This window comes from Neodiprion virginianus, chromosome 7, assembly GCF_021901495.1.
Source record: "Neodiprion virginianus isolate iyNeoVirg1 chromosome 7, iyNeoVirg1.1, whole genome shotgun sequence".
Lineage (NCBI taxonomy): Eukaryota > Metazoa > Arthropoda > Insecta > Hymenoptera > Diprionidae > Neodiprion > Neodiprion virginianus.
The window spans coordinates 21,262,395-21,287,984 of record NC_060883.1 but is presented as its reverse complement, the minus strand read 5'-3'; the positions used below and the strand labels follow the sequence as shown (position 1 = coordinate 21,287,984).

The following is a 25,590-nucleotide window of genomic DNA, read 5'->3' as shown; positions in this document are numbered from 1 at the left end:
TCTGATTTGCGAAGAACGGTAAAGCGGCTCGCTTTTTCGACTCTTGCACACCCTTTTCGTAATTTCAATTCCACTCACGCCCATGATGAGCTGTAAAAAATTTCACTCGTCGGTGCAAATTCGAAACTTGGATAAAATTTCCGTCAAACAATTGGTGTCGAGCTTGCGCAATTCTTGCCTGTTTCAAATCGGAGTATGAGATAATCGGATATTTTTAACAACCGGAGATTATATCCGCGGTGAATCAATACGGGAATCGCGTTTCGCGGAACTGATGGCGAGTAAAAATATAGAGCAAACTTTCATCGAAATGCAATTACACCAAGGGGAGGGGGAGAGATCTGTGTAACGCGTAAGACGAGAATTAAGAAAGTTTTGACAGCCGGCGGTTTGATAACCGCGCTCGCTAGACTTTATCGCGAGAGTAGCGGCTGGTTTCCGCGATAGTATTTCAATTACGCGAAATGACAGACGGACGGGCAAGTAAATTCGCGTTCGTTCATGAGAGCATAATTAACCATACACGTTACACCAACGTCTCCCCTCCGAACAGTACACACACCTTTCTCGCATCGGTGTAATTTTGCGAGATATTATGTGTACCTGCGGAGCGAAAAATCTCTCGTTACGCTTCGGCCGCAAAATTATATCGCGTATCATCGCGGGACCGGCTCTCGCGAAATGGTTTATTTTTATCGCTCGTTTAGTCTCATTTTACTCCTTTTCTCCCTTTTTTTTCGTTTCGTTTTTCTTCTTCGTCTTCTTCGTTTAAATTCAACTTTATTCAATGCAGAGAAGCGCCTGCGGGTGAAAGGAACCTCTGTACATGTGTAGTATCGTTTCGTCTTACGTATGTACGCGTAAGTGTTACGTTAATAAAAGGCATACACGCATCGATGTATAAATGGCTATTGAATTTTTTTATTCATTTAATCGTTCACACAATATGTTGTCTTTTTTTTTTATTTTACTCAATTTTATTTCTTTTCGTGTAAAATATATCATGCGTGTAATGTATATATGGATATGTTATAATATATGTATGCGTATTCCCCGTGTGTGTAAGCACATGTGGATCACGTTACGCCGTTATGCAACAGCCGTCGACCGGCTTTAACCGATTTTCGCCAACGCATCACGCGTTCAATATGTGTAACATCGTTTATATATCAGATTATTGGTAATGGTTTGATCACAGTATGTGTATTATCAGTAATTCGGAGGCCGGGTGAAAAAGGGGGATGAAAATGTCGGGTTTAGTCTATTGAAATCAGCACGGGCAGAAGATTGAGCAAGATTGGGATTTCTTTATAAAATATCCTCAAAATTGAGGACTCGTTTCTCACAGTGTTCTAAAAGATTCTAAACAATGAATCTGAAATTTCTACAGTGGTTAAAAAAAAAATAGTGCTAAACTTTCAGCTTGAATAGATACACCAAGAAAAAATAACCAGCTTGAGTAAATTTCTTTCGTAATCGCCATATTCGTCTTTCCTGAATATGATACTATTGAGTAACCGGCAACGTGTGACAGATGTTATAAGTTTCGATAGCACTCCGGATAAAAACCGCGAATTCTTTCTAATTTCCCTTTTATCTTCACCCAGCGCCTGAATAACTTTGTAAACTTCTAAAGGTCCAGAGTGACAATTAAGAACGACGTCTTCAGGAAGCTAGTATCCGTAGCCCCCGTTTCCTCCGGTATTTCCGCCCCTGGATCCTTCGTCCGTGTATGTAACCTTCGGCCGGAAACCATTCTCGTCGGCTTCGTATTCCACCGTCTGTCTGCGACCGTCCGGCAACAGGACGTAGTAAATGCCACGAGCAACGCCACCCTCGGTGTTCTCTCTGTGTCCAAAATCGTTCCCAGATTCAAAGTCGTTTACGGTATATTCGAACTCGTACTTCGCTGGTTCCTAAAGAGGATTCGAAAAAAAAAAAAAAAAATTGAGCAGTGTTGTAACAGAAAACGGGTATGACAACGTAACGTAGAAAAATGGTCATTCGTGCGGTATAATTATCTTTACAAAAGTAGTAAGATCATCCTAGTTTTCACCTAGATTCATTCGTTTTCAATGTAATGAGAAAAAAAAGAATCTTTCGTTTGGCAAGCTTTATTTTTGTGGATGCCCTAAGGTTGATGGCCCGTCGGACAATCGAACGATGGAAAAATACTCACGCCGTTGGAACCATCGTCGTATCCCTGGTGGGCACCAAAGGTGTTGGAATTCGGCGGTAAGTACTGAATGCCTCCGGGTCCATGGGCCGGGTTGGATCCTACAAAGTCCGAGGGTATTTGGGAGGGAATGAACTGTTGATTCGGTGGCAGATACTGGTTCACCGGGGGTTCGGGTCGGGCGGCGACCGCGGCCAGGAGAGTAATTAGCAAACTCGTTGCGGCGAATAACTGAAAGAAGAAAAGGTCGACGGTTGGGTAGATTGCAATTAGGGATTCGATTTACTCTCCCCGAGCTACGAACCAGGGCGGGAGATATCCCCTGGTAGAGTAAGTCTGCGTTAATTATATGCACTCGCTACTGCAGCGGTTATCGCTAAATGACTTAATGAACCGCAGTCTGGTTTAACGTGTATTATAATTACCCTCGAGTGGCGGTCAGCGAAGATCGAAAACATCGCCGCAGTCTCCGGGCTTATTACGCTAATAAACAAGCGTCAATGTCGAAACGTCGTCACGGTGATCCGGAGTCAAGTGCCGACAATTAGCACGTGTGTATCGGGATGAATCGCAAAGTCGGATCACGTATAGCTCGTATATGTCTGGGATTAATATGCCCGTAGAGTAAAAAGTAATTTGTGGCAGCGGCTAGATAACAATTAACTTTCTTAAGTCATCCGCGTAACGTCCCGCGGGCTTCTAATTGTAAGTACGATACGGCAGACGAGAGGTTGGTTGTATCGCGTCTTACGCAACGCCCACGTGTCACGTACCTGGGATATTCACGGCATATTCGTAAATCGTACGTGAGCCGAGTGATCTGTATTGCGATCGCAACGGTCAGCTGACAAGCTACTCGTACATACGTAGGGGAAAACACTCGCCGGAGAAAGGATTCACATCCGCGATCTTCCAACGATGGATGTAAAGCAAGAAAAAGAAAAAAAAAAAAAACGCGAGAGATTGATCACCGCCCATTTGCATTGCGAAGATGCGTGTCTCACTCTTGACCGAGAAGAAGAACACTTCGAATTGGATCGAGCATGCGAAGTATTGCGGAATCGGCTTCCGACTGTTGGACTGCAGGACTGGGAACAAGACGTTCCAAAAAGAATTGACTAAAATTAATGGTCCCGACTAGAACTGGATGTCGTTCACTGAGAATCTATTTTTCGTCAAATCTTGGTTACCTCCAATCAATACAGCGACCATTGCCAAATGTGTTTTTTGCGGAAAAATTACGAACACGCGGTAAGAAATGGGCTGAATTACGAGATGATTACGCGAGTGGCCAGGTCCTCGAGTCCCTGAATACCAGGACGCTTGCAGCTTTAAGGGTCGAAAACGGCGGCGGTTTGGTTTCAGGGAGGGTGGGTAGAGAAAAAGGTCTGAGATCGGATTAACGAGTTACGGTAATTTATCGGTTTACTCTTTTTAATTAAATTAGTATCGTTAAGCGGCGGTTTTCGCGAGCCATAAGCGTACTCGTGATCGTCAAAGTTGCCGCGGAAAAAAGAGGTTGAGGGTGCGACCTCAAAGGTTAATTGGATCCGCGCGGTGGTTTTTCCGCCTCTTCTTCTTCCCCTCCTCATCTTTCTCCGAGCAGGAGGAAGAAAATCTCCGCGTCCTCTTTGCTTTTCCCGTTTTCCGCGTGAACCACGCAATGGTTTAAAAACGGCAAAAATATCATGCCCGGCACACTCACCTTCATCTCGACGATCGGTGCGGCGATTCCTCTCTTCAGATTCTGTGGACTAGCGGTTTTTCGGGCTGCTCTGCGTCTGGGGATGAGACGGTGTGAAGTGCTCTGGCATCTGCCTCTCCCAGGCTTTATACCTTCCCGGTACCTGGTGCATCCTCCGTTCTCCGATATATGTAACATCTCGAGCAAGGTCGTTGCGACAGAATTGCCTCTGCGGAACGACCTGCCTAGCCGACCCTACACGCTTGTCACATCCTTTTGTTCGCGCTCCTCACCGCAAACCATCTCCACCTTCATCTTCTTTTCTGACAAATACTCAATCCGCAATCCCGCGAACTGCAAAGTGCCAATTATAACTGCTTCGAAGAGGTTGTTGCAGTCTGTACTGTATACATTTTTTTGTTTTTTTTTGCTCACGAAATTAATAAGCAGCTTATAAAATTCTATGCGGATTTCATTTTCCCCTCCTCGAAGATCGATGTCTTAGTCCTTTTTTTCTTCCCCGCTCATTTCATGCAAAGCTCTATCTCGCGACGAGCGGTAATAGCCCATATTTTTACGCCGATATCGTATTTTTCTTTCCGACTTCGACAGAGGATACCTTCAACACGGAGATGCACTGCGGTGTATACTCGTATATTCGTGGGTATCCCGGCAGCTGACGCGCGTTCAAATTTACCATCTCAAGCTTTCCTCAAGCTTGTCGTTTCAAGAATCGTTTTTTCTTTATTTTATCCATTTTATCCGGAACGCGATGCATCTCTACCTCGAATTTATTTTACCGCAAGACAGCCGCAGCTTGAAACGCTGTCTCCTTTGCATTTGTCAAAGGAATCAATCGGTGTCTTCAAAATTTTTAATTCCGTCATCGATATTCCGAACGTCAGGTTTAGAAAGATTCTTACCTTCACATACGAAAAATGATGAGTTTTGTTTCTCAAGTAGATTCTTGTTGAGATTCCGTACCATTAAAATCAAATATAAATCTACCGTATGATCTGGCGATTTTTTCAGGATAAGTCAAGCCAGAAAAACCCCTTTGCAAATAATTTTTCAATGGTTGAAAAAGCGATAAAATTAGAGCGTTTCAGCATTTATAAAATTTTTCGGGTTTGATATCGACGAGAGACGAAAGGATGTCGCGGTCTGTCAATAGCATCCGATTTAATCGACTAACATCGAAACGACTACCTCCATGGATATTGCAGCTTTTTATCGCGCAATCAGTACCTACTACATACGTAGGTAAAGTTTTAATTACGTCTGGGGTTTCGCCTATGGTTGAAATTATTTGTTGTCACGGTATCCATCGCAAAGTGATAGAAGGAAAAAAAGTTATGAATTTTGATGAAATTTTGAATTTATGGTATAATCCGAGCCTCTTTGTTCGGTGCGAAAAAGGCCTGCAGCGGCTGATTGACGGCCGAATTACGCGATCCGCGAATATAATAAGTTATGCAAACAACGGTGATACGTACGTATCGGCAATGCGTATCTGCATGCATCTGTGGGTGGATGGTAGATAGGAGTGAGAATAGGGGGGGGGGGGGGGGGGGGGAGAAACAGGCGGGTATACGCGGTGCAGCTCATCTCATGAATACATTATTTCCTTCTATTACTCGGGGCGTTCCATCCGAGAGATGCAAATGGGTACGCCTAAATTTTGCAAATTCGTGGCGTGATTGTAATTGCGGAGAGAGAAAGGCTGCGGAATAGTCCGACTTGACGTCCCTCTCGATCGGATTTTAATTAGTTTTCATCGCAACTGAGGCGTAGGAGCGGATCCTGGATTGCAATGAAAATACGTTGACCCCTCGCAGCTCTCACTTGCATGTGCTACACTGCAGAGTCGCTGCGGCAGCTGCAGTTGGCGGCTGCTGGGGCAAAACTCAATTATTACGGGACTGTTTCTGCATTTTTTGATAAACCGCCGGAGCGCCGTGAACGAATTAATTCTGTTATTACGTAACGTTTTTCCCCGTCGCCGCGCGGGCGTTCTTCGAATAAGCGCTAATGCAACGAAGCTAGGAAGAAAGCAAAGCTGTTACAACGCTGCGCGTCGATGACTCGATTCCGGAGCGCGGAAAAGCGGCTTCAGTCGGAATTCAAGTCGGTTATTCGTTTCACAGAACCGACCTTATCCGCGGCTACGTAATATCGTTAGGCCGCAGGGTACGTCTGAAAATTTCGAGAGTAACTCGCAACCAAGTGGGTGAGATCAAAGCCACGCATTGCGTATCCTTTGATCAGGCACTTCTCGCGTACTTAAAGTTTCGTTTCAGGTAATTGTACCTACATGGGGTTTGTAAAGATATTCATCCTACCTTGCAGCATCGAACCTGGGTGGAAACTGACCCGGTTTGATCAGACTTGAAGAACGTGTCATGTCAGTCAACGAGTTAAAAGTTGAATTTTTCAGTCGAAAGAGCAGAGAGCTAGTTTTGTTTCGTCAGGCACCCGAAATTCCGAGCAAAACGTGCTCATTTCAATTGTTTATTCACTTTTATTGTTAGATGCATAATCAGCAGAATATGCGAATCAGGCAAAAAACAGATTTCTGTTAGTTTACAGGACAAATTCGAAGACATAAACAAAAGAGTGAGAAAAATATCATTCAAGGCATCAGGTGACGCTTTTCCCTGCACATATCCTGGAGCCTGCGAACGCCGAGTGTCCTGCAGGATCCGTAGCGGTGCTCCCAAGCGTCGAGAAGCATGTCGTAGTACTTTGGCTTGGTAAAGTACTTAAGGTACTTGTGACTCTGGTTAGTTGGGAATATCTTTTCGAACAGCTCGAGCTGGGTGAGTTCGTCCTCGAAAGTAATCAGGTTGCGGATATCGTCGGATGTAAGGTCCTGCAATATGGTGTCGAGATACTCGTCCCTGGAGTTGCGGTACATGTAGTTAAACTGCTTCCGCGTTGCTTGATGCGTGAGGGTTTTGTCGCTGAGATGAAAGTTCTGACAGACAGAGCCAGCCAGATCGTATCGACTGGACAGTTCCTTCAGGACTGATTCAGGGACTCTGGGGTTCAGCTGGAATCCAGCGATGTTTAAGAGCGTCCTGATCAACGGTCCCTTCACGGCTTTGTGGACGGCGGAGTCCGTGTGAAGGGACGGCGCTGTGTTGACCTCCAGCAGCCAGGGCCTACAGTTCTCTTCGATGAGGATATCGAAGCCAAAGAGCTCGAAGCACGTGTACCGAGAGGTCAAGGTCCTCTGGATGATGGGACCGACTGCACCGTCGGTGGCTATCAACGTTTTCACCACAATGTCCTTCATCTCAGACCACAGCTTCGGGACGTTAACCGATTCTCGTTCCAAAAGCGACCACAGGCTTTTCAGCGACCACAAATGGCCAGTGGCTGTGTTCACGTTTGGACTCAGCTGGTAGGCCTTGCTGTACTTATTCACACTGGTGTTTGTGAGGTGCATAAAACGGTTCTTGTGGTGCTTGGCGTCCTGGTCGTATTTCGTCGTCGCTATCCTGACCAGCCCGTCAGAGTAGAGGTACGCTCTCAGGGGATCGAAGCTCGTCACCAGCACGTAGATTCTCAGGTCGAACTTTGCCCCGTCTATCAGCCTTGGCTTGGCCAAGTACCGCTGGACCACGAGGTACGAGTTCACCGGCACTTCCCACCACTGGTGGACCACGTGGACTCCCGTGCCACGTGCCGAGCTTGGCGGCTTGATGATCCACTTGGTTCCGTCGTTCCGCTTCCAGGTGACCATCAGCCGTCGCTTATCTCGGGGCAGGACGAAGGACAGTGGCATGAAGCCAAAGTGCCGCTTTCCAAACTTCTTTATCATCTCGCTGATGCTTGCCCAGAGCTGGTCCTTGTGCCCGAGTTTGTTGGTCCCAGGAAAGTGGTTCACCTTCTGGTACCAGCGGAGCCGCTCGTGATTCTTCGGGAACAAGTGGTCCCAGTTACCGCACCACGAGTCCGAGTCCCGGGGGTCGCAGAAAACCACGCGGAAGCCGGAAGCCTCCACGATTCGGCGTACGATCTGCGGTGTGCAGGGATTCAGCCGCCACTTCATGTGCTTTGAGACTGATTTCGGTAGCGGCGAACACGTGCAGTTGTCGCAGTGGAAGAAGATATAGGGTGGCACGTGGGAAAAAAGGCTTCTTCTAAACGGGAACTTGAACTTCTTTCTTCCAGCCACTGCTACCGTCCTTTTTAGCTCTGATCGAACCACGGGTTCGATGGTCAAAGGCTGATGGTATCCTCCATCCTCTGTATTGGCAAAAAACTCGTCATCTTGATCACTGTCCTCGTTCGTGAGACGCTGAACGAGAATTAGACTCTTGCTCGTCCTTCTCGAGGCGCAAATTAGCCTCGACTCACTGCGGAAATAGTTTCTTTCATCAATTACCTCGAAGTCTCCGACATCTTGTAGGCTATTCTCGGAATTGCTCAAAAGTTTTTTGATACTTGTGCGTCGGTTAACAGGGGCAGATCTAGATCGCCGAACGGTCGATTTTGTATTTCCGTCGATCGAAATGGATTGTGATTTGTACAACATGATCGCGAGTGTTGGTTTTGTTTAGGTTAACGGCGAATTTTGGCAATACATTTCCGAAAGAGGTTGTAAGTGATGTGTCAGACCTTTGGTTAGTTTTTCCCGATACTTGTCGGCATGGTTCGATCACGGTCGATACCGAGTATCGATTACCGACTGTTCGCATCGCGACAGTTTCGCGTGTCTCTAGAAATGAAGATAAAAATGATGAATGGCGGTCGCTTATGACATTTGGCTAGCTGCACTTTGTAGTGGTAGTGGACACGCTGAGGCTGAAATGACGCGATCAAATGGAATCCCGCGAAAGCGGAGGTGGAGCATGTATAGTACGTTGTATGAGTGGTGCGCGAGAAGACGCGTTTCATTTTATGGTTGCGCAAAAGACCTTGCTCCGCGTAAATAGATCGCTGCGTGTAACACATGTTAAGCAGTGTGTATTGGAGTGCCGGGCAACTTGTATAGGCTAATTGGATGGATGGAAAATGGTGCGCATAATCCACTCACCGTGGGCTCCGGGTCCAGCAATACGAACTCGTGTAACCATGATGTCTCGTCAGATCGCTTTGTCCGCTCGTTGTTGAGGATTGAAAAAAGGAATAATACGCGGAGAAAATAGACGAGGTGAAATTTATTCTTTCACAGAGATCAGCAACAGTAAATTTCCCCTCCAGCTTGCAGTCAGTTTCAGAGAGAGAACCGCAGATTTAAATGCAGCGTGTTCAATGTAATCAGTGATGAATTGGAGGGAGCGAGAAGTGCCGGAGAATCTGCTGCCCAGTACATGTGGTGGTGGTGGTGGTGGTGATGGCCGTATTTGTTGTTACATCAGATCTTCAGCCACGTGGTGATGCAATTCCGCAACGTCTCACCATAATCAGCATAGCACCAAGAAATATGTTATAACCGCAATGAAGATCTACGCAAAAAGTAGATTGCCGGCTGATGAGCAAAATCGATTTATGTAATAAAATCACCGATGTGCTGCAGGGCTGCACTCCTTACCGTCACTCCCTTGGGTATGTCGATAGCGAAAACGCTGACGAGCGTGAACTGTAGCTGCTTGTTATCCAGTTGCCGAGAGAAGGCTTCCATCTGAAATGTCATTATTCACTCCTGATCATTATCCGGGTCCATCACCACCGAACCTGAATTTGTAAAACGTTCACCCCGCAATGTATCCCGTGTCTCTCTCATTCTCCCCGACAAAATGTGCCATGACCCGAAATATACGGATCGGGCCGGCCGCTGGACCGTGAATTTTACCAATTGATTTAAATCATTCGTGCGTAGAGAACAGAGTCCGGCTGTACAATCGAGCCAATTAAACACCGGGGGTAATTACATCAATCTTTTTTCCAAATTGCCCGAGTAAATTCGCAGCACATTTTCATTACGGCATGGTCGTTATTTTATTCGATCAAAGTGTCTTTGAACACAAACCTCTTCGCTCAGGCCACTCGGTCCTCGAACAATTGGTGCACCTAGAAAATATCCGCCAGCCAGTTTTCCCTGAGGAACATGAAACGCTGAATTTCATACTTTTCCACTTCACCGATCTAACGAGCATCCACTCACCTCTGAAACGGTAGCATGACAGGCATTCGCGACGTAGAAGTATTTCGCCATGTGGAAGCATATCCACACCAGATGGAGGCCAAGGTCCATGATGCCGAGCGGATCGTCGCGGAGAGCGATAGCGTTCCGGAAGTGGTTTAGGATCGAGAACAGGGTGACAAAGAAGATGAAGAAGATCCGAAAGCCATAAGTCTTATTGACAGCGGCCGCAACGTCGTGGAGTTGGAAGTGCACGCGTCTGGCAAGTCGAAGTTTGGAAGCTGAATGAGAAGTAAAAACCTTGAGAACCTGGTGGTCAAAAATTAACACGATGCAGAACTACTTCACCGTTATCAAAGCTCGTTGACTGGACCAGTATGACACTGATCTTCCTCGGCGTCAGGGTCTCAGCGATGACCGAGTTGGTCCGTTCGAAACGGACGCGGATCTTGGCAATGACAGCGACGAATCCGCAGAGTATCACCACCTCGAGAAGCACCGGAACGTGGCTCAGGATCCATGCGACGTCGAAATCCACCCCGGATCCCGCCATGACAACAGCGAAGTACGTCAAGAGGTTGGTGACGAGGGTTAGAAAGACATAGACGCAGAGGTTGCTGACTTCCTCTCTCGTTCCAGCCGCGTGGTCAATCGGGGCGTTCAGGTAAAACAGAAGACGGTCGACGCAGTCGAGCTTCTTGTACCCCTCAAGGTCATCCGAGCTCCTGACGATGCTCGATAAGATGAGTACCGGCACCACAACAAGGTGCAGGCAGCTCTGCAGCTTCTGGTCCTTGAAGTAGTAGATCGCCTCGTTCAGTGAATCGTAGTAGCGCCAAATGTCCTTCCGGATCATGACGAACAGTCCGATGTACAAGATGATCAGGAGGATCGGATACAGGCAGCCAAACCACCGCCGATCGCCCGACTCGATCCTTCGAAGACCTGGAAAATGATTGGAATCCTTGCTTCGAGAAGCGTTTAACGGCTTGGCAGGCTCATGCCAGCATGTGGACTTTCTTTTTATCCCCTTTTTCATCGTGCCTGTGAATTCTGGACCGCGTGAAGATTAGGGTCTGGTTCTGGACTGAATTATTACTCACCGAGAAGGCTGCTGAACAGAAATGGAAGACGGCTTTCGGCGAGGACATCATTCGGATTCAATAAGCCCATCTAGTTGCCTCCTTTGCGGAGTATGGAACATGCAAACCATTTGCTGGGTGCGCGAAAATTGAAGCACCGAGAGTCACGCCGGGCGAACAACCCGGCGTTTCAGTCTATCGTGCACACTAGTTTTGTGAATTATTAACTATCCAATCCTTGTTTCATAAAATATGTACTATTTTTTTTTCATCTACAATATTTCCCGCAATCTGATGTATATTTTCTCCCTTCCATATGTTCAACGAAATCAATACTCGTCGGGGATTTATTATTATCTCGTTATATTTGAAACTTTAGCCGAGCTGCGGACTTTTTGCTTCAATTTCACTGATGGTGTTTTTTTTTTTTTTCTTCCTTTCACACAAATTCAAATTGATTTCAATCAGAAGACAATTATAATGCAGATTCGAATTTCTCTCGGTCTCGCGTGTAAAACATTTTCACTGCCTGGATTTAAAGTATTTTTAGCCGATGCAACGATCCGATTCGGCGATTAGCTGGGAGCTCGATTCGCGTACCGAGTTGATACGCGCACATATACGTGTGTTGTATAGATAACCACCGATCTGGGGAACGATTGGGAAAATTGACATCAATTTTCCGCTGCACGAATTACATGTGCATATATACATAATTACCCGAGTGAAATGTCGATAGAAAATGTATCGCCGCTTTGAGTGTATTCCGAAAACACATCTGCCTCGCTAATGTTATCTGTTAATTACACCGTGCAAGCATGCAAGTGCATTGCAGCATAATCACCATGACAGAAATGACGGCATTATCATACACGCGTCCCGATGGCTTATTGTTCTTTATGGGGGCGCAACTCTCCTCTATACACGCTGTATATCATGCTCGAAATCATTCAGACAGCGGGTGGTTATACACCGTGCGTAATGGTTCACGGTTTACACTCGAGGCTGCGCATATGTTTGCGGCTTGTTTGCTATTATAGATGATGTAAGCGTCCCCCTCTCCCCTTATTTCCCCTCAGGGGAAACCGCGCGTGATGGATTCGAGCAACGCCGATTGCGCAGTGCAGCTAAAAAAGGCTTTGTCGGTTTTTTGAATTTTGTCTTTTCTAAATTTCTATGCGCGTTTGTCTGTAACTCCGAAAACAAACATTGCGTTCAAATATACCGATATTGTCACTCGGACGACTCACTCGAAGACAGGTTTCTGTATCTCCGGGATCTGCACCCACAACTACATCGATCACGCTAAACGGGGCCCAGATGCCTTATCTTGCACCTTTTGTGCCGCCCATTCATCTTTTCATGCATCCAACTCCGTGGGCGAATGGAATGACTGCTTGAAACGAGCCTTTGTCTTCGAGTCATGACGCAACGCCGGCCTTGCAGGTCCATCAATCAATCAAGGATAACCCGTTCATCGGATCAAACAAGTTAGTGTTGGAAACTCCGACCGAGTTTGGAGTTTTTGGTGAGGAAATCAACAAGACTGCGTTTCAGCCTGTACAATTAAGGTTTTTAAACCGTTATTCAACTGCTCGGGAATTTATTACTCACCGAGTCGTGTTCTCCGGCCCTCGACACTTGCATTCAATCTATTTACTCGCTGTTTAGTATTCAAACACAATTACCGTGATATTGTGCCTGGTCAAATTTACTGTAACTCAAATTTCATCCGATCACAATCACCCCGGTGTTTGCGTAAACAACTCGATAAACTATGTACGACACGCGGGCGAGGTTGGAGTGTAGATCAACGTTGAACAAGGTCTCCTACTTCAGACCATCAGAACGAACTTTGGCTTCTCGATTTTGTTCTTATTTATTTACAGTGCATTTTATTTCTACGATTTTTGTCAGTCGGACAATATTTTACTGGTCCAATTAGTCTGCTGTCTCGGAGATAAGCGCAGAGAAAAAACTGTTCCCTCGATAATTTCGGAGAAAGTTGAGTGAAAATATAATTTATTTTTATTTATCGAAATAAAGTTTGAACAGGCTTCGGATTTTTTACCGCCCTTTGCGGCCAACAATTAGAATCATCACTGATATTTGATCTTACAATGCCGGATTAGGTTTGTTTGAAAAAATGAGAAACGAATCGTTTACAAATTCTAACTGTATTATTGTCATTATTATTTCGATACAATAAGGTATTACAGCACAGCGATATCGAGTCGAATTCAATTTGATATTCAACGAGTGAAGCTGGAGCCGATAAAAAGTATTCGTCGTTAATGGCGCAGCGAGAAAGAAGCAGGTATAGAACCGAGCTGCCCACCCCTTCTTAACGAGACCATTAAACGATAAAAGGTAGGAACCTTCGGGGTTGATCATTGTCAGACTCGAAGCCTGTAACGTGACTCTGCGGGAGGTTAGAAAGGGCTTGAAAATGTTGAGAATTATAAAGATGTGGGCGGTTCAAAGGTCGCCTTTAATTTATCCAAACCCTCCCTCTTTCGTCTAAATTATACCCACAAATTAATGGGTGGAAAATTCTAATCACGAGATAATTTATTTCTCAAAGTATAAAGCTCCCCGTTTTTATTCTGTAAAAATGAGAAATTCGTTTTCTGTACATAACGGTGGAACGTGCGATCAAATAAATTCCGAGATCTGTACATGAAATTCATTTCATCAGTCGCATGAGTCGCGTTTTTGTCGAGTATTTCTTTTATTTATTTATTTATTTTTTTTTTTCTAAGCGAAGAAATTTGAAGCCTTACTTTTCACGAATATCGTGGCAATTTCCTGTTAATTTCGGGCACGCTGTTCAGCGCAGGGAAAAAACGAGGGCCTCTCAGATTTATTTGCCGAATAATCCGGGGAGCATGGCATAACACGTACATTTCCATCGAATACGATCCACGCACGCGATATTGCCGAGAAACGCGTGATGCGGAATTATTCCGACGAAGCCGGAGGCCATCGAAACAACAATCCCGAGATAATTCAGAGTGCCTTTATTGAAATTGAGAAAATTGCAAATTACTTCCTTCCTCTTCTATTATTTTCAATAGGGCGATAGCTGCAGGCGCCTACACGCGAAAGCTTCACGTTTCAAACTGAATTAGAAACTCACGAAGATCGTAGTCCCAAAATTATTTACCACCATAATTCATTCTTATCACTCCGAAATTATTTCGCGATGAAAAAGAGCCCGGACTTTCGCTCGACGGTAAATATTGATTCTCGAATTCCATCGTTCGAATTGAAACCGACTAGCGAATATCAGGCTGCTGATCGATGTCGAGGGTGAGGACACCGCACGGTGCATCCTGGTATCCTGATCCTTCGGGACTTTGAAATCGATGTGACGAAACCCGTCAGGAATTAGCTAGTAATTCCGTGTTTGGTATATGATTTTCGTACGATTATCCAGACGATTGAATTACGTTTCGCGGAAGAGAATGAGAACGAAGAAGCAACCCTTCTTATCGCGATCTCGCTACACATTCTCAATTAATGCGTGATTTGAATTAATAATAGTACTCGGGTCGACGTTGATTCAAGGGATGATCGGCGGTACGCGTTCTCCTTCAAACAAGGTCTGTCGAATCGATAGCGATGTAAATTCTGATATTACCTTATACCGTCGCATTTACCCTCCCCCCTGTGAAAACATATTACTGATCGGTATCGAAGGAGGAAAGAAGAAAAGTTCTTTCGCAAAACCAATTACGTTGCAAACGTTCCCCGCCCCCTCCCCCCCCCTCACCCCACCGTCTCCTGTCAATTCCACCCCTCCCCCCCCCCCCCCACGCCTTTCTTATACCTCTCGACATCCCTCGGAGAAGACGAGATGCTCCCACGTGCCTTCCTTCGCTCGTATTATATGTAGGTACAGATAAATCGCATTATTCAAATTCCGGGGCACTCGATCGCCCGGAAATACCCCCGCAGTCCTGCCATCCGGTCGTTACTTTTACGCCGGTTTAACCGTTAAGATAAATATGTTATTGGGACCACCTTACTAAATTCCAATTCGGGGGTAGCTAGCCGCCCAGCTCCCGAACGGAAACACGGATAACGACAGCAGCTGTTCACCCCCCACAGATGCTCTTTATATTCACTGGGATATACTTGAATTTGTATTCATACCGTGTATCATAAATTCACCTTTATGTAACATGAGACCGTAATGCACGTGTATTTTTCACTCTCGCATATTTTTTCAAAATATCCTATATAAAATAATATTCGCGAGTTTAATAATAATTGCGATAATAACGACGACAGTAATAATAATAATAATTATAATAATAACAATAATAATAATGATGATAATAATAATAATAATACTAGTTATAATAATGACGGTAACAACAACAATGATTCAGGCAATAAGGGAGATTAAGATTTGCGAATTCAACCACCATCGAGATACGCGGTTTTAAGACCCTGGCCTTAGGCAGACACGATTTGTCAGTGGATGCGATAATGTCGCGCAATTTCTTAGCCCTGCGACACGTAGCCCTTGTTAATCCACAGTCATAGAGACACGGACGCACACAGACACATATATAGGTATACGTATAACGTAGAAATGTAAACATGCATTTGTGTATGCTGTGTAATAATTGCAGGATTATACCTAATTCCTTGAAAATTAGACGCAAAGGGAAATGCTGCGTAAAATATAATTGTTGGTGCTTTAGCTTAGCGCCCTGCTAATGTATACATATACACGTACATATGTGCGTGTGTGTGTGTGTGTGTGTGTGCATGGGTGCGTATAGCCACGATTTATAAACGCGTTGACAAATAATAACATAATTATCTTTCACCGGAAAGAAATTGCCTCGTAATTTAATATCCATCATCACCTCTCACAGGAAATTCGTTCAGACGTTTCGATCCTCGTGGTACGAGTTTTTTGTTTTCTTTTCGTTTACAACGGAAATTCGCAACTCGAACAACGATTGGCAGAATATTTGAGATTGTCTTTTCGTATTATACCGGGGATAATTTTTCCCGTGTTTATTATTAGTTCTGTGACTCGATTGCCGAAGGACGAATGATTGGAGATAGGTAATTTATCGGAAACGCGCGGACACTGATCGACGATTTTGCCAAAGTCTTCGATTCTGGTTTCTAGTATCTGTAACCCTCGCCACTTCCGCTTTGACCACCTGGAGCCGGAAACGAGGCTGTTCCCTCGTAGCGGACCATCGGACGATACCCACCGCCGTCTGCAACGTAGTCGACTATCTGGGTTCTACCATCCGGCAGTAGAACGTGGTAGCTTCCGGTCGCCTCGTCGTCCTTCCGCATTTCCCGGTGACCGAAGTCCAGACCCGATGCTGCGTCCTGAACCTCGTACGAGAATTCGTAGTTCGCCGGATCCTGATCGAAAGATGCACAATTTTACGTTTAGATCGATTTGCGCGATTGGTTTGTGGCGGAGAATCGATCAGATGATGAAATATGGTGACAAGATTACGCCTAAGTATCAGAGTTGTTCTCAAAATGGTCATTTTTTAATTTCGACAGGTTCACCTCCCAAGTTAGCTTTAAATAATTCAAAAATAACTTCCCAATTTTTTCAGATTTTCATTTCAACTTTAACCCGTGTCTACAAGAGGGTGGATTTCCCCATTTCACCCTTTCAGGGATACATTGAATTTACCCGACAGATTTCGATCAAATTTGGCGTAACAGGGTTTTTTGGATCGCCGATTACGAAACTGAACTCGAAATTTGAATATTCACAATGGCGGATCGAACATAGCGAACCAAAATCCCAAAAATCACTTGATGTTGCCATATTGGATCTACCATTCGGAATTTTGTAATTTTGAGTTCAGATTCGTAATCAGTGACCTTGAAAGCCCCTGAGTACCGAGTTTTATCAAAAGCGAATTATTTTTTGGATTTTCGTCAACGATATTGGATCCACAATTTTGAATTTTCAAATTTTTAATCAGTGACCCAAAATCCCCCTACACCAAATTGTGCCAAAATCCGTTAGGTAGATTTAATGCGCCCTGAAGGGCTTATATATATAATATTGAGACAAATTGAGATAAAAAAACTGAAAAACTTGGGGAATTATTTTTGAATTATTTGTGACGAATTTGAGAGGTGAGCCGGTCAAAATTCAAAAATCACCATTTAAATGTGTATAATTACGCAAAGTGCGCTCGGTATTTTAAAATGCCGAAGGTTTGGAACTTCTGCGGTGAAAAATGACTTGAAATCAATGGTGAACTCTTTCTTTGACTGAAAACGAGCTTTCTCAGAAAGACAATTAAGCTCTCCTCTTCACGATTGAAACCGACGAAGAGTCCTCATTTTTTTTTTATCTTTCTTCGACTCTGGCATAATTCTTCGTCAAGTACGGTAAGTCGGGTCAACATTGAGAGATAGGTGATTGGCAATTGAGCGGCGGGATTCGGCGAGATGAAACGAAGCACAGGAGAGTCCGGAATGAGGTTCGCAGGATGCGAGGGTTTAAATGTATTATGCATATGTACGTACGCCAGCCCATTCGTCGGGATGGCCGGCGGCAGGTCTTCCCGGTGAATTCCCAGTCGGTGGAAGGTACGCGGGTCCTTGGGGATCGGCCAGAACTGCCACCAGTAACGGCAACAAGAAAATCGTCTGAAAATTCAGTACGGTAGGGGGTTGAATATTGCAGGTGAAAACGTCCGTGCGCCGAAAGAAATCCTTTCGCCTTTCCAAACTGCACGGAAATGCGTCGTCGCGGTTTCGCAAAATTATTACACGATTCCGGCGCTTTCGCAGAACGCGAATTTCTGGAACACCCGATTACTTTTATGAATCAAATTTTTCCCCCATTCCTCAGTCTCGGTTCATAGTACATAGAACCCAACGTCGTCGTGGTATGGAAGTTAATCGCGCGTTCAAGTCGTTCCGAATTCCTCGAGGAAAATTGAAAAACCTTTACGACGGTTTACCAGTGGACCCTTATATTCGAGCTGCGGTTTAGAGGGTGGTTGGGAATTCCCTCCCTCTCTCTCCCCAATTTCACCGAACCAAATTTTTCATTTTTTTTTTCCATGCACTTTCGCGGCGTATGAAGAAATTCGCGAAATTTCAACCCGTGTTTCATTGATTCATCGACTAGGGGTGAGGGGGAGAGGGAGGTTTTAATTATTCACCCTGTGTCTCGCAGGTGGGTCTGAATTGTGAGAACGAAAATGGTCCGCTGGTTCGAGTCTGGTTGCGCATCGACAATGAGTCTCTCAGGGGTTGGTGCTTGCAAGACGGTAACCGTGGCGACGCCTTCTTTCTCTTTCTCGCTCTAAGATTCTGCTGAGTGCCTATGCAGATGAATCAGATCTACTGGTTAAGTATTTGCAAATTATTTGAGCTGTCGCCAAGCCGAGTGCGGAGACTTGAATAAAATATAAGGAGCGAGGACTTCGAGGCGGACAATCGAATTGCGAGTCGCGGCGCTGCGCGGTTAAGCGCTAAGACAAACACCTGTTTCGAGCTTTTCCCGAAGCTTTGAAAGCGAATAACCGCTTCTTAGTTTCTTGTTTTTTAGGCGAAAGAAACAGTATTATCAGCTTTACCCACCTTTTTCAACATGGCGCTACTTCGTCTTCTTCTTCTTTTTCTTCCTCTTGGCGGATTGCGAGGACCGTTATCAGGCGTCGAAAGGGAGACTGAGATGAGCCGAGAAAACGTCGCCACCTTTTATACCTAGAACCGCATCGTCATCAGCGGGTACCGGAATGAAACACAGACCCGGGAATACAGTAATTTGGAGAATACGGTATGCATCACGGTAATTATATTTAATAATAAAACCGCAGATCCCGCGAAGTGGGAGCGGGAAACCGGCGATGTTGCGACGCAGGTAAAACACGTCTCAAATTCCGATGGATCGTTGATCGATGATCGAGGACGCTGCGAGTTCCTCGTCTAGAAAAAATATTCAGTCCGATCCTTAGCGGCGTTCGAATTGCGCAGGCATTATTATAACACGGGAAGAAAGTTCTTCCTCCTGATATCCTAATGCACATTAGATGAGCTCGAGAGTACGAGTTTGTCTCGGTCGCACGTGAGCCGATTACGAAAGTCTTGAGACAGAGTGCAGCAGCCGGCGCCGAGGTGCATCCACCACTCTCTCTGGGTAAAAATTTAGCCGGTGCACTGCGGTGCAGCAATCGATTACGTGCATCGGAGGCGGCGAGCATCTCTCGAAGATGTTCCTGTTACTCTTGGCAGCTGTTACGTGTGAGCGCCGAGTCTCACTTTCAGTACCGCTGCGGCCCGATTCACCGTTACAGTTTTATATCCAGGTTCGAGCCTGCGGTGCATCGGGAGATTCGAAGGAGGAAAAAGAACCAGAAGCCCAAGAAGAAGAAGAAGAAGAAGATTAACACAACTTCTCCGCGAGATTTTACCCGTATTAACGATTGCGAAAATTTCTTACCGCATCGGTTTACACAGTATGCCGTATACTTACGCTCCTTGAGTCGAATAAACTGCTGCAGTTGTGCTAAATATTTACATTCTCTGCCCCAACGGTAAATGGCTTGAAAATTAAATCGTTCTACAGTCTATACCCGTTGTCGCAGCTTTTGTGGTTGGTCTAAAATATAGTTCAGGATATATTTAACGCTGTGTTGGTTACAGTTTGTTTTTTTTTTTTTTTTTTTTGAATTAGGTAGCTCATGATGAAGTAACTAATTGCGAAAAGCTCGTGCAAGGCATCGATACCGACGAGTTTCACGTGACGGTGAACCCAAACTTTAAGAGGCATTAGTTTTGGACGATTGAGGATAAAATTTTAGCTATGTGTTGATTTGAGGAAGAAAATAAGTCAGTACAATTTACCTAGGTACGCAAGCATTGTATAATGTCTTATGTTTATTATTATTATTTGTTATTTTTCATAAATTGTGAATAATTCAATACGGTGATACACAAAGGTGATCGAGACTATAGCAACCGCACGATCCCGAGTTACAGGTATAAACTATGAGAGATGCGTAGTGAGATCTGATTAAATACATATAAGAGAAAATAAAAAACAAGACTAAAAATTAATTAGAAGTTTTACTACTTTGTGATATAGGAGAAACGGAACGAACTCTACTGATGCAACTGGCAAACATGCCGGACGAAAATTGAATAAGAGAGATCAAACTTGTCGAATTAAGTGAGCATGATTGTATAACGTATCGTTGACCTCGAGCCATCCTTGAAAATCCTGAGGCTGATCTCGGGGCCGAGATCTGAGATAATGGATGATTACATTATACGGGTGACATGATCGGAATCGGAGCTTGTTTCGCGTTACGCGTTAAATAAAACTAGGTATATTGCGTATTGTACGATTATAACGTACGTTATAGCGGCTTGATGATATAATAATGATAATAACATATATAACACGAGATGGTGATTACACAGTATATATGTATATAGTATGTAAATTATACGTTTGTATGTCTGTGCGTGTATGGCTAAATGAAAAACAATAAGTTAATCCGGTAAGTCGATATTATCGTCCGCGGGAACGTTCGTACAAAATACATTATATAACAGGCCATTTGTGTCTAACTAAATCGGTGCGGATTAGTATTGATAACCTCCGTTAGCCGCCGCGTCACCTCCGCTCCCCGACGGGTAACCGCCCCCGTTTCCACCCCCGTTACCGCTGCTCGGACCCCCGGAAGAGTAGCCACCATTCCCGTTTCCGCCTCCACCACCACCACCGCCTCGTCCGCCTCCGAATCCACCGTTTCCACCGTTTCCTGATGGTCCGCCGGACGGGTAACCGCCTGTGAAATCCCGAGTTCAAGTTTGCCGACTAACGCCATTTTGCTTTTTTCATTTGGTGAAATACTCACCGTTTCCGCCGCCTCCGAATCCTCCGCCGTTACCGCCACTTGAACCACCCGAAGAGTAGCCCCCGTTACCGTTCCCGTTTCCGTTTCCGTTTCCGTTACCTCCGCCGAATCCGCTGCCTCCGGGTCTTCCAGAAGAGTATCCACCGCTTCCACCTCCGTTGCTACCAGGTCCTCCAGAAGAATATCCACCGTTTCCGCCTCCGTTGCCTCCGGGTCCTCCGGAAGAGTATCCACCGTTTCCGCCTCCGTTGCTTCCGGGTCCTCCGGAAGAGTATCCATCGTTTCCGCCTCCGTTGCTACCCGGCCCACCGGAGGGGTAACCGCCGTTTCCACCGGAACCGGAACCTCCGTTGCCGCCATTTTCGCCTGGTCCACCGGAGCCGTAACCCTCGGATCCAGCCTCACCTTCGTACCTTATTTGAGGTTTGAATCCGTCCTGATCAGCCTCGTATTCGACTATCTGTTTCCTGCCGTCGGGAAGGAGGACGTTGAATTCACCCTGAGCTCTGTCGCCATCACGAGTTTCGGTGTGTCCAAAGTTGCTGCCGGACTCGTCGTCCTTTACTTCGTAGGAGAACTCGTACTTCGCCGGTTCCTGAATTTTTGTTTCGTCTTTTGTTTCAGAAAAATTGGGGTATGTGCTAGGAGGAGATTTGGGGCTTCGGTTGTACTCACGTTTCCACCATCTTCACCGCCCTCGCTGCCGTATCCGCTCCCACCACCTCCGCTGCTACCACCATTTCCAAATCCTCCGCCGTTTCCTCCGGGCACACCAGATGCGTAACCATCGGCTCCTCCACCGCCGCCTCTGTTGGCACCTGCAGCAGGGGCTCCATAGCTGTCAGAAGGATTGCCACCTCCGAATCCACCTCCATTTCCTCCCGCGCCAGGAGCACCGTAGCTGCTCGATGGTCGGCCAGCTCCGCTTCCTCCATTTCCATTACCGTTGCTACCTCCTCCAAATCCACCACCGTTGCCTCCGGCACCAGGGGCTCCGTAACTACTCGATGGTCTACTTCCTCCGTTGCCTCCAGCACCTCCAGCACCTCCTGGCGCTCCGTAGCTACTTGATGGCCTACCGCCTCCATTTCCACCTCCGAAACCTCCACCGTTGCTTCCTGGCTCACCTGGAGCTCCGTAGCTGCTTGATGGCCTACCACCTCCGCTTCCGCCTCCATTTCCACCTCCATTTCCACCTCCGAAACGTCCACCGTTGCTTCCTGGCCCACCTGGAGCTCCGTAGCTGCTTGATGGCCTACCACCTCCGCTTCCACCACCGTTTCCGCCACCGTTTCCACCTCCGAAGCCTCCGCCGTTGCTTCCTGGTCCACCCGGAGCTCCGTAGCTGCTCGATGGTCTACCACCTCCGCTTCCGCCACCGTTTCCACCACCGTTTCCACCTCCAAAGCTTCCGCCGTTGCCTCCTAACCCACTTGGAGCTCCATAATTGCTCGATGGTCTACCACCTCCGCTTCCGCCACCATTACCACCACCGTTTCCACCTCCGAAACCTCCGCCGTTGCTTCCCGGTCCACCCGGAGCTCCGTAGCTGCTCGATGGTCTGCCACCTCCGTTTCCACCATTTCCACCGAACCCACCCCCGTTACTTCCTGGTCCACCTGGCGCACCGTAGGAGCTCGATGGTCTGCTACCGCTATTTCCATTTCCACTTCCGCTTCCATCTCCTCCAAACCCACCTCCGTTACCGCCAGCGCCGCCGGGTGCGCCGTAGCTGCTCGATGGTCTACCGCCTCCATTTCCGCCATTACCACCTCCAAATCCATTTCCACCACCGTTACCACCTGTACCAGGCGGTCCGTAGCTGCTAGATGGCTTGCCACCACCAGAAGGACCGCTGCCACCTCCAAAACCTGGTGCTCCATACTGGTTTGACGGGGGACCACCACCGCCCCCGGAACTACCGCCGCCTCCAAAACCTGGTGGACCGTATTGATCCGACGGCGGTCCACCGCTGCCGCCAAAACCTGGGGACCCGCCGCCACCGTTTTGTCCACCTCGACCCGGTGGCAGATACGAATTCACCGGCGGCTCTGGCCGCGCTAGAGCCAACGCCATTATGGCGGTGGCTAGGACACACTGGAAAGTAACGATAACAGTGTTGAAATATCGATGAGTTTGTTGGTCGCGATCACATTGTTTTGCAGCCGTAATTGGGAGGCGAAAACAAATGGTGAGGAGGAGGTTTCGAACTACAGTCTTCGAACTTTTTCATCTAATCTCGGAATCTCCAGAATTCGTTAGAATCTCAACGTGGAAAGCATTTTTGGGAGATGAAAAATTTAAGATTCAGAAGTGAATCTCTTGGGTTTACGACACTCCAATACACTGAATAAAACACGAAGCTCACCTTGAACTTTTAGATCAAATATCGGAATCAATCAAGGAAGGAAATATCTCGACACAAAAATCATTTTCACAAATCTTAAAATCAACGGACTAGAAACGAATCTCTTCGACTCGCAGTGGCTTTAACACTATGAATCGACTATGAAACTCACCTTGAACATCTCAAATATCCGTGCGTCGAGCGATAAAGATTTTCACCAACGGTTGAAGCGCAATGTGATTTCGCGATGGTCGGGGCTCTGATACCTTGTTTTCCAAGGATGAGCCAGCACCACAGAGTGGTGTTCAGCGAATGATAAACCCTTGAAGCAGATCGTCTTTATATACCCCCTAAGCATCGGCTCATCCGTGATTCTCGATCATGGATTTCGTGCAACGAGGCTAAGATTTACTGCAGCGTTGATGCACCGCTCCGTGTCTTCTCTGCATCGGTAGTGGTGCAGAGCGGGTAAGCGGGGGCAGAAAGAACCGCTCAAAGACATCGAAGACAACGTCGTCACCTACGGATCATGGATCTTTCCGCTTATTCCTTGAGCCTGCAACCGCTCTCGTTACGAGATCCGATTTCTGCATCCACGTGGAGCAATCGGTCATTATCTCACAATGATCGGCTCAAACAGTACGCGATGGTATCCATTATGCTCATCAGCACCCAACTCATTCGGCACAACCACTCGATATTTCTCAATCAATAAAAGCTATGAAACTTTTGTGGTTAAGGAGCCTTGGATAATGCACGGAAGTAATCGTAGGCTGCACCACTTATCAGCTGTTAACGAAGTAACAAAAGTAAAACGATGTCTCGGTAATTCTTGCATTCTTCTTGTCTTCTACCGCCAAGAGAATGACAGTTTTTTTGCAAACTTCCCAGCGTTATTTGGTCAAAAATCGTTCCTAATTCCTGCTCAAAAATCAATAACTGCAAAAGTACTGAAATTCTTTATCTTTGAATATGTCAAATTTCCTCACTTGAGCTTTCCTATTCATTTTCAATTCCCCAACATCGTTCTCCACCTTCTTCTTCGACAATTATCGCTGGATTCTCGCAAGTTCGATATCTCTTCTTCACAGTAACCAGTTTTCGATTTGCGATCATCAATGATAACAGCCGATTCGTTATTTCTCTTCTAATATTGGCTTCGATGTGAAGAAATTGGGTTCCTTTAACGGTTATTAAGGATCGTATAAATCGTCGCATCTGATGAGTCGCCAGTGCGTTGCAGCTGTTGGAGCCTGAGGCAGAGGACGAAAGAGATACGGGAAGTCGCTAAGAGGACGAGAATTTCGCATCGGAGAGTGAATTGACCGGGTTATAAAAGTCGGAATGCATAACACATGTCTGTGAGAAGAAGACCAGGTATACCGCCACATCGCGCATTCCTCGATTGAAGTGGCAGCGAGTTGCCGCGCTGTAATTATGTAACGATATATTGTGAGGCCGCCTTTGATTTATATTACAGTTTCGAGCCTTCTACAACTCCGTGTGGTCTAGTTAGCCGTGCGTCTCATCGCTTAATGACTCAATTCGCTCGTGTTGCAAGTGAAGTGAAAAGAGCCGGTGAATTGAACGATATAAAATAAAACAAAAAAAAAAAAAGAAAAAATCTCACCGAAGATAAGTCGCTGCTGTAAAATTATCGCTCCTCAATCACTGTCAAGAACCACGCTGAAAAGAACGCTATAAAGAAAAATGTAAACGATCGAACGGTTGAGTTCGATTTTAGTCTATTACCATTCCCCGATCTTCCACTCCGGCTAATGAAGTCCTCGATATTTTCTTCCAAGATATGCTTGGCGATTTTTTCCCGACTTCAAGGCGATCGTTTCGGATCTTTGCACCGTACAGCGATCTCTGTTTGCTCAATACATCGTAGTACGGAATGACAATGCGAGTATTTTACTTACATAATTAGCTCGAGGTTTAGCACTGGCGCAACGTGGGTAGATATGGATGAGTACCAACCAGCAGAGAGAGAACGAGAGAGAGAGAGAGTGAGATAGAACTGCAAATAGTTTCGCAACTAGGACGTATGTATCATCGGTCTCCGTGCTCCTCGCGCACACACGTATGTGGATGCGCACAACCGTACGTGTGGGTATATAGTCGACAATACGCCTCATTCCACATTGTCGCCAGCCGGCGCATCCTGGTCTAGATAATCGATTTCGCAAAGGAGAATTTCGCACGTATCGCATCAACGCGCGCGCTATGCACTAAGAAACGGGGAATTCTCACTTCGAATTTCAGCCTCGGAATGAGTTATTATATTTTCACGATCACACGCGAAAGCGTTTCCCTC

At 46.1% G+C, this 25,590-nt stretch overlaps 5 protein-coding genes across 8 annotated transcripts; all 5 read right to left on the bottom strand.

The window, feature by feature from the left end:
• Nucleotides 1-954: 954 nt before the first annotated feature.
• Nucleotides 955-3,992, bottom strand: LOC124308397 (pro-resilin-like). Its single transcript, XM_046771077.1, has 3 exons — nucleotides 3,882-3,992; nucleotides 2,180-2,407; nucleotides 955-1,916 (listed from the first exon to the last, which is right to left on the bottom strand). Exons 1-3 carry the CDS (start codon nucleotides 3,885-3,887, stop codon nucleotides 1,674-1,676), a joined length of 477 nt encoding a protein of 158 aa, XP_046627033.1. The 5' UTR covers nucleotides 3,888-3,992; the 3' UTR covers nucleotides 955-1,673.
• A 2,500-nt stretch (nucleotides 3,993-6,492) lies between these two features.
• LOC124309490 (tubulin monoglutamylase TTLL4-like) lies at nucleotides 6,493-8,403 on the bottom strand. The gene has a single exon (XM_046773158.1). It carries the CDS (start codon nucleotides 8,401-8,403, stop codon nucleotides 6,493-6,495), a length of 1,911 nt encoding a protein of 636 aa, XP_046629114.1.
• Nucleotides 8,404-9,025: 622 nt separating this feature from the next.
• LOC124308436 (uncharacterized) lies at nucleotides 9,026-11,456 on the bottom strand. Of its 3 annotated transcripts, XM_046771142.1 has the most exons (6): nucleotides 11,058-11,456; nucleotides 10,303-10,899; nucleotides 9,976-10,235; nucleotides 9,841-9,909; nucleotides 9,403-9,492; nucleotides 9,026-9,316 (listed from the first exon to the last, which is right to left on the bottom strand). In XM_046771142.1, the coding sequence occupies exons 1-6, from the start codon at nucleotides 11,125-11,127 to the stop codon at nucleotides 9,275-9,277; spliced, it is 1,128 nt and encodes a 375-aa protein (XP_046627098.1). In that variant the 5' UTR covers nucleotides 11,128-11,456; the 3' UTR covers nucleotides 9,026-9,274. The 3 variants fall into 3 exon arrangements, with proteins under 3 accessions (XP_046627098.1, XP_046627097.1, XP_046627099.1); XM_046771141.1 differs by lacking the exon at nucleotides 11,058-11,456 and having other exon boundaries at nucleotides 10,303-11,019; XM_046771143.1 differs by lacking the exons at nucleotides 9,026-9,316; nucleotides 11,058-11,456 and having other exon boundaries at nucleotides 9,444-9,492; nucleotides 9,841-9,881; nucleotides 10,303-11,019.
• Nucleotides 11,457-15,682: 4,226 nt separating this feature from the next.
• Nucleotides 15,683-19,385, bottom strand: LOC124309489 (pro-resilin-like). Its single transcript, XM_046773157.1, has 4 exons — nucleotides 19,300-19,385; nucleotides 18,218-18,275; nucleotides 17,574-17,696; nucleotides 15,683-16,439 (listed from the first exon to the last, which is right to left on the bottom strand). Exons 1-4 carry the CDS (start codon nucleotides 19,383-19,385, stop codon nucleotides 16,188-16,190), a joined length of 519 nt encoding a protein of 172 aa, XP_046629113.1. The 3' UTR covers nucleotides 15,683-16,187.
• A 503-nt stretch (nucleotides 19,386-19,888) lies between these two features.
• LOC124308753 (pro-resilin) lies at nucleotides 19,889-23,760 on the bottom strand. 2 transcript variants are annotated; one of them, XM_046771768.1, is made up of 5 exons: nucleotides 23,443-23,759; nucleotides 22,129-23,020; nucleotides 21,599-22,026; nucleotides 20,924-21,518; nucleotides 19,889-20,854 (listed from the first exon to the last, which is right to left on the bottom strand). In XM_046771768.1, exons 1-5 carry the CDS (start codon nucleotides 23,449-23,451, stop codon nucleotides 20,649-20,651), a joined length of 2,130 nt encoding a protein of 709 aa, XP_046627724.1. In that variant the 5' UTR covers nucleotides 23,452-23,759; the 3' UTR covers nucleotides 19,889-20,648. The 2 variants fall into 2 exon arrangements, with proteins under 2 accessions (XP_046627724.1, XP_046627723.1); XM_046771767.1 differs by having other exon boundaries at nucleotides 21,599-23,020; nucleotides 23,443-23,760.
• Between the last annotated feature and the right edge of the window lie 1,830 nt (nucleotides 23,761-25,590).

What these genes read in the sequence shown, in the direction of transcription:
- LOC124308397 (XM_046771077.1), bottom strand. An exon ending in ACGACGATGGTTCCAACGGC is followed by an intron (nt 1,917 to 2,179) that starts GTGAGTATTTTT and finishes AATCCTCTTTAG; the next exon opens with GAACCAGCGAAGTACGAGTT.
- LOC124309490 (XM_046773158.1), bottom strand. Translation starts at nt 8,403, where the DNA reads ATGTTGTACAAATCACAATCCATTTCGATCGACGGAAATACAAAATCG.
- LOC124308436 (XM_046771141.1), bottom strand. Translation starts at nt 10,993, where the DNA reads ATGAAAAAGGGGATAAAAAGAAAGTCCACATGCTGGCATGAGCCTGCC. An exon ending in CGAGTGGCCTGAGCGAAGAG is followed by an intron (nt 9,493 to 9,840) that starts GTTTGTGTTCAA and finishes ATGACATTTCAG; the next exon opens with ATGGAAGCCTTCTCTCGGCA. An exon ending in ACATACCCAAGGGAGTGACG is followed by an intron (nt 9,317 to 9,402) that starts GTAAGGAGTGCA and finishes CTTTTTGCGTAG; the next exon opens with ATCTTCATTGCGGTTATAAC.
- LOC124309489 (XM_046773157.1), bottom strand. Translation starts at nt 19,385, where the DNA reads ATGCACCGCAGGCTCGAACCTGGATATAAAACTGTAACGGTGAATCGG. An exon ending in GTGAGACTCGGCGCTCACAC is followed by an intron (nt 18,276 to 19,299) that starts GTAACAGCTGCC and finishes ATGCGCAACCAG; the next exon opens with ACTCGAACCAGCGGACCATT. An exon ending in ATCCCGACGAATGGGCTGGC is followed by an intron (nt 16,440 to 17,573) that starts GTACGTACATAT and finishes TCTTTCGATCAG; the next exon opens with GATCCGGCGAACTACGAATT.
- LOC124308753 (XM_046771767.1), bottom strand. An exon ending in GCGGTGAAGATGGTGGAAAC is followed by an intron (nt 21,519 to 21,598) that starts GTGAGTACAACC and finishes ACAAAAATTCAG; the next exon opens with GAACCGGCGAAGTACGAGTT. An exon ending in ATTCGGAGGCGGCGGAAACG is followed by an intron (nt 20,855 to 20,923) that starts GTGAGTATTTCA and finishes GGGATTTCACAG; the next exon opens with GCGGTTACCCGTCCGGCGGA.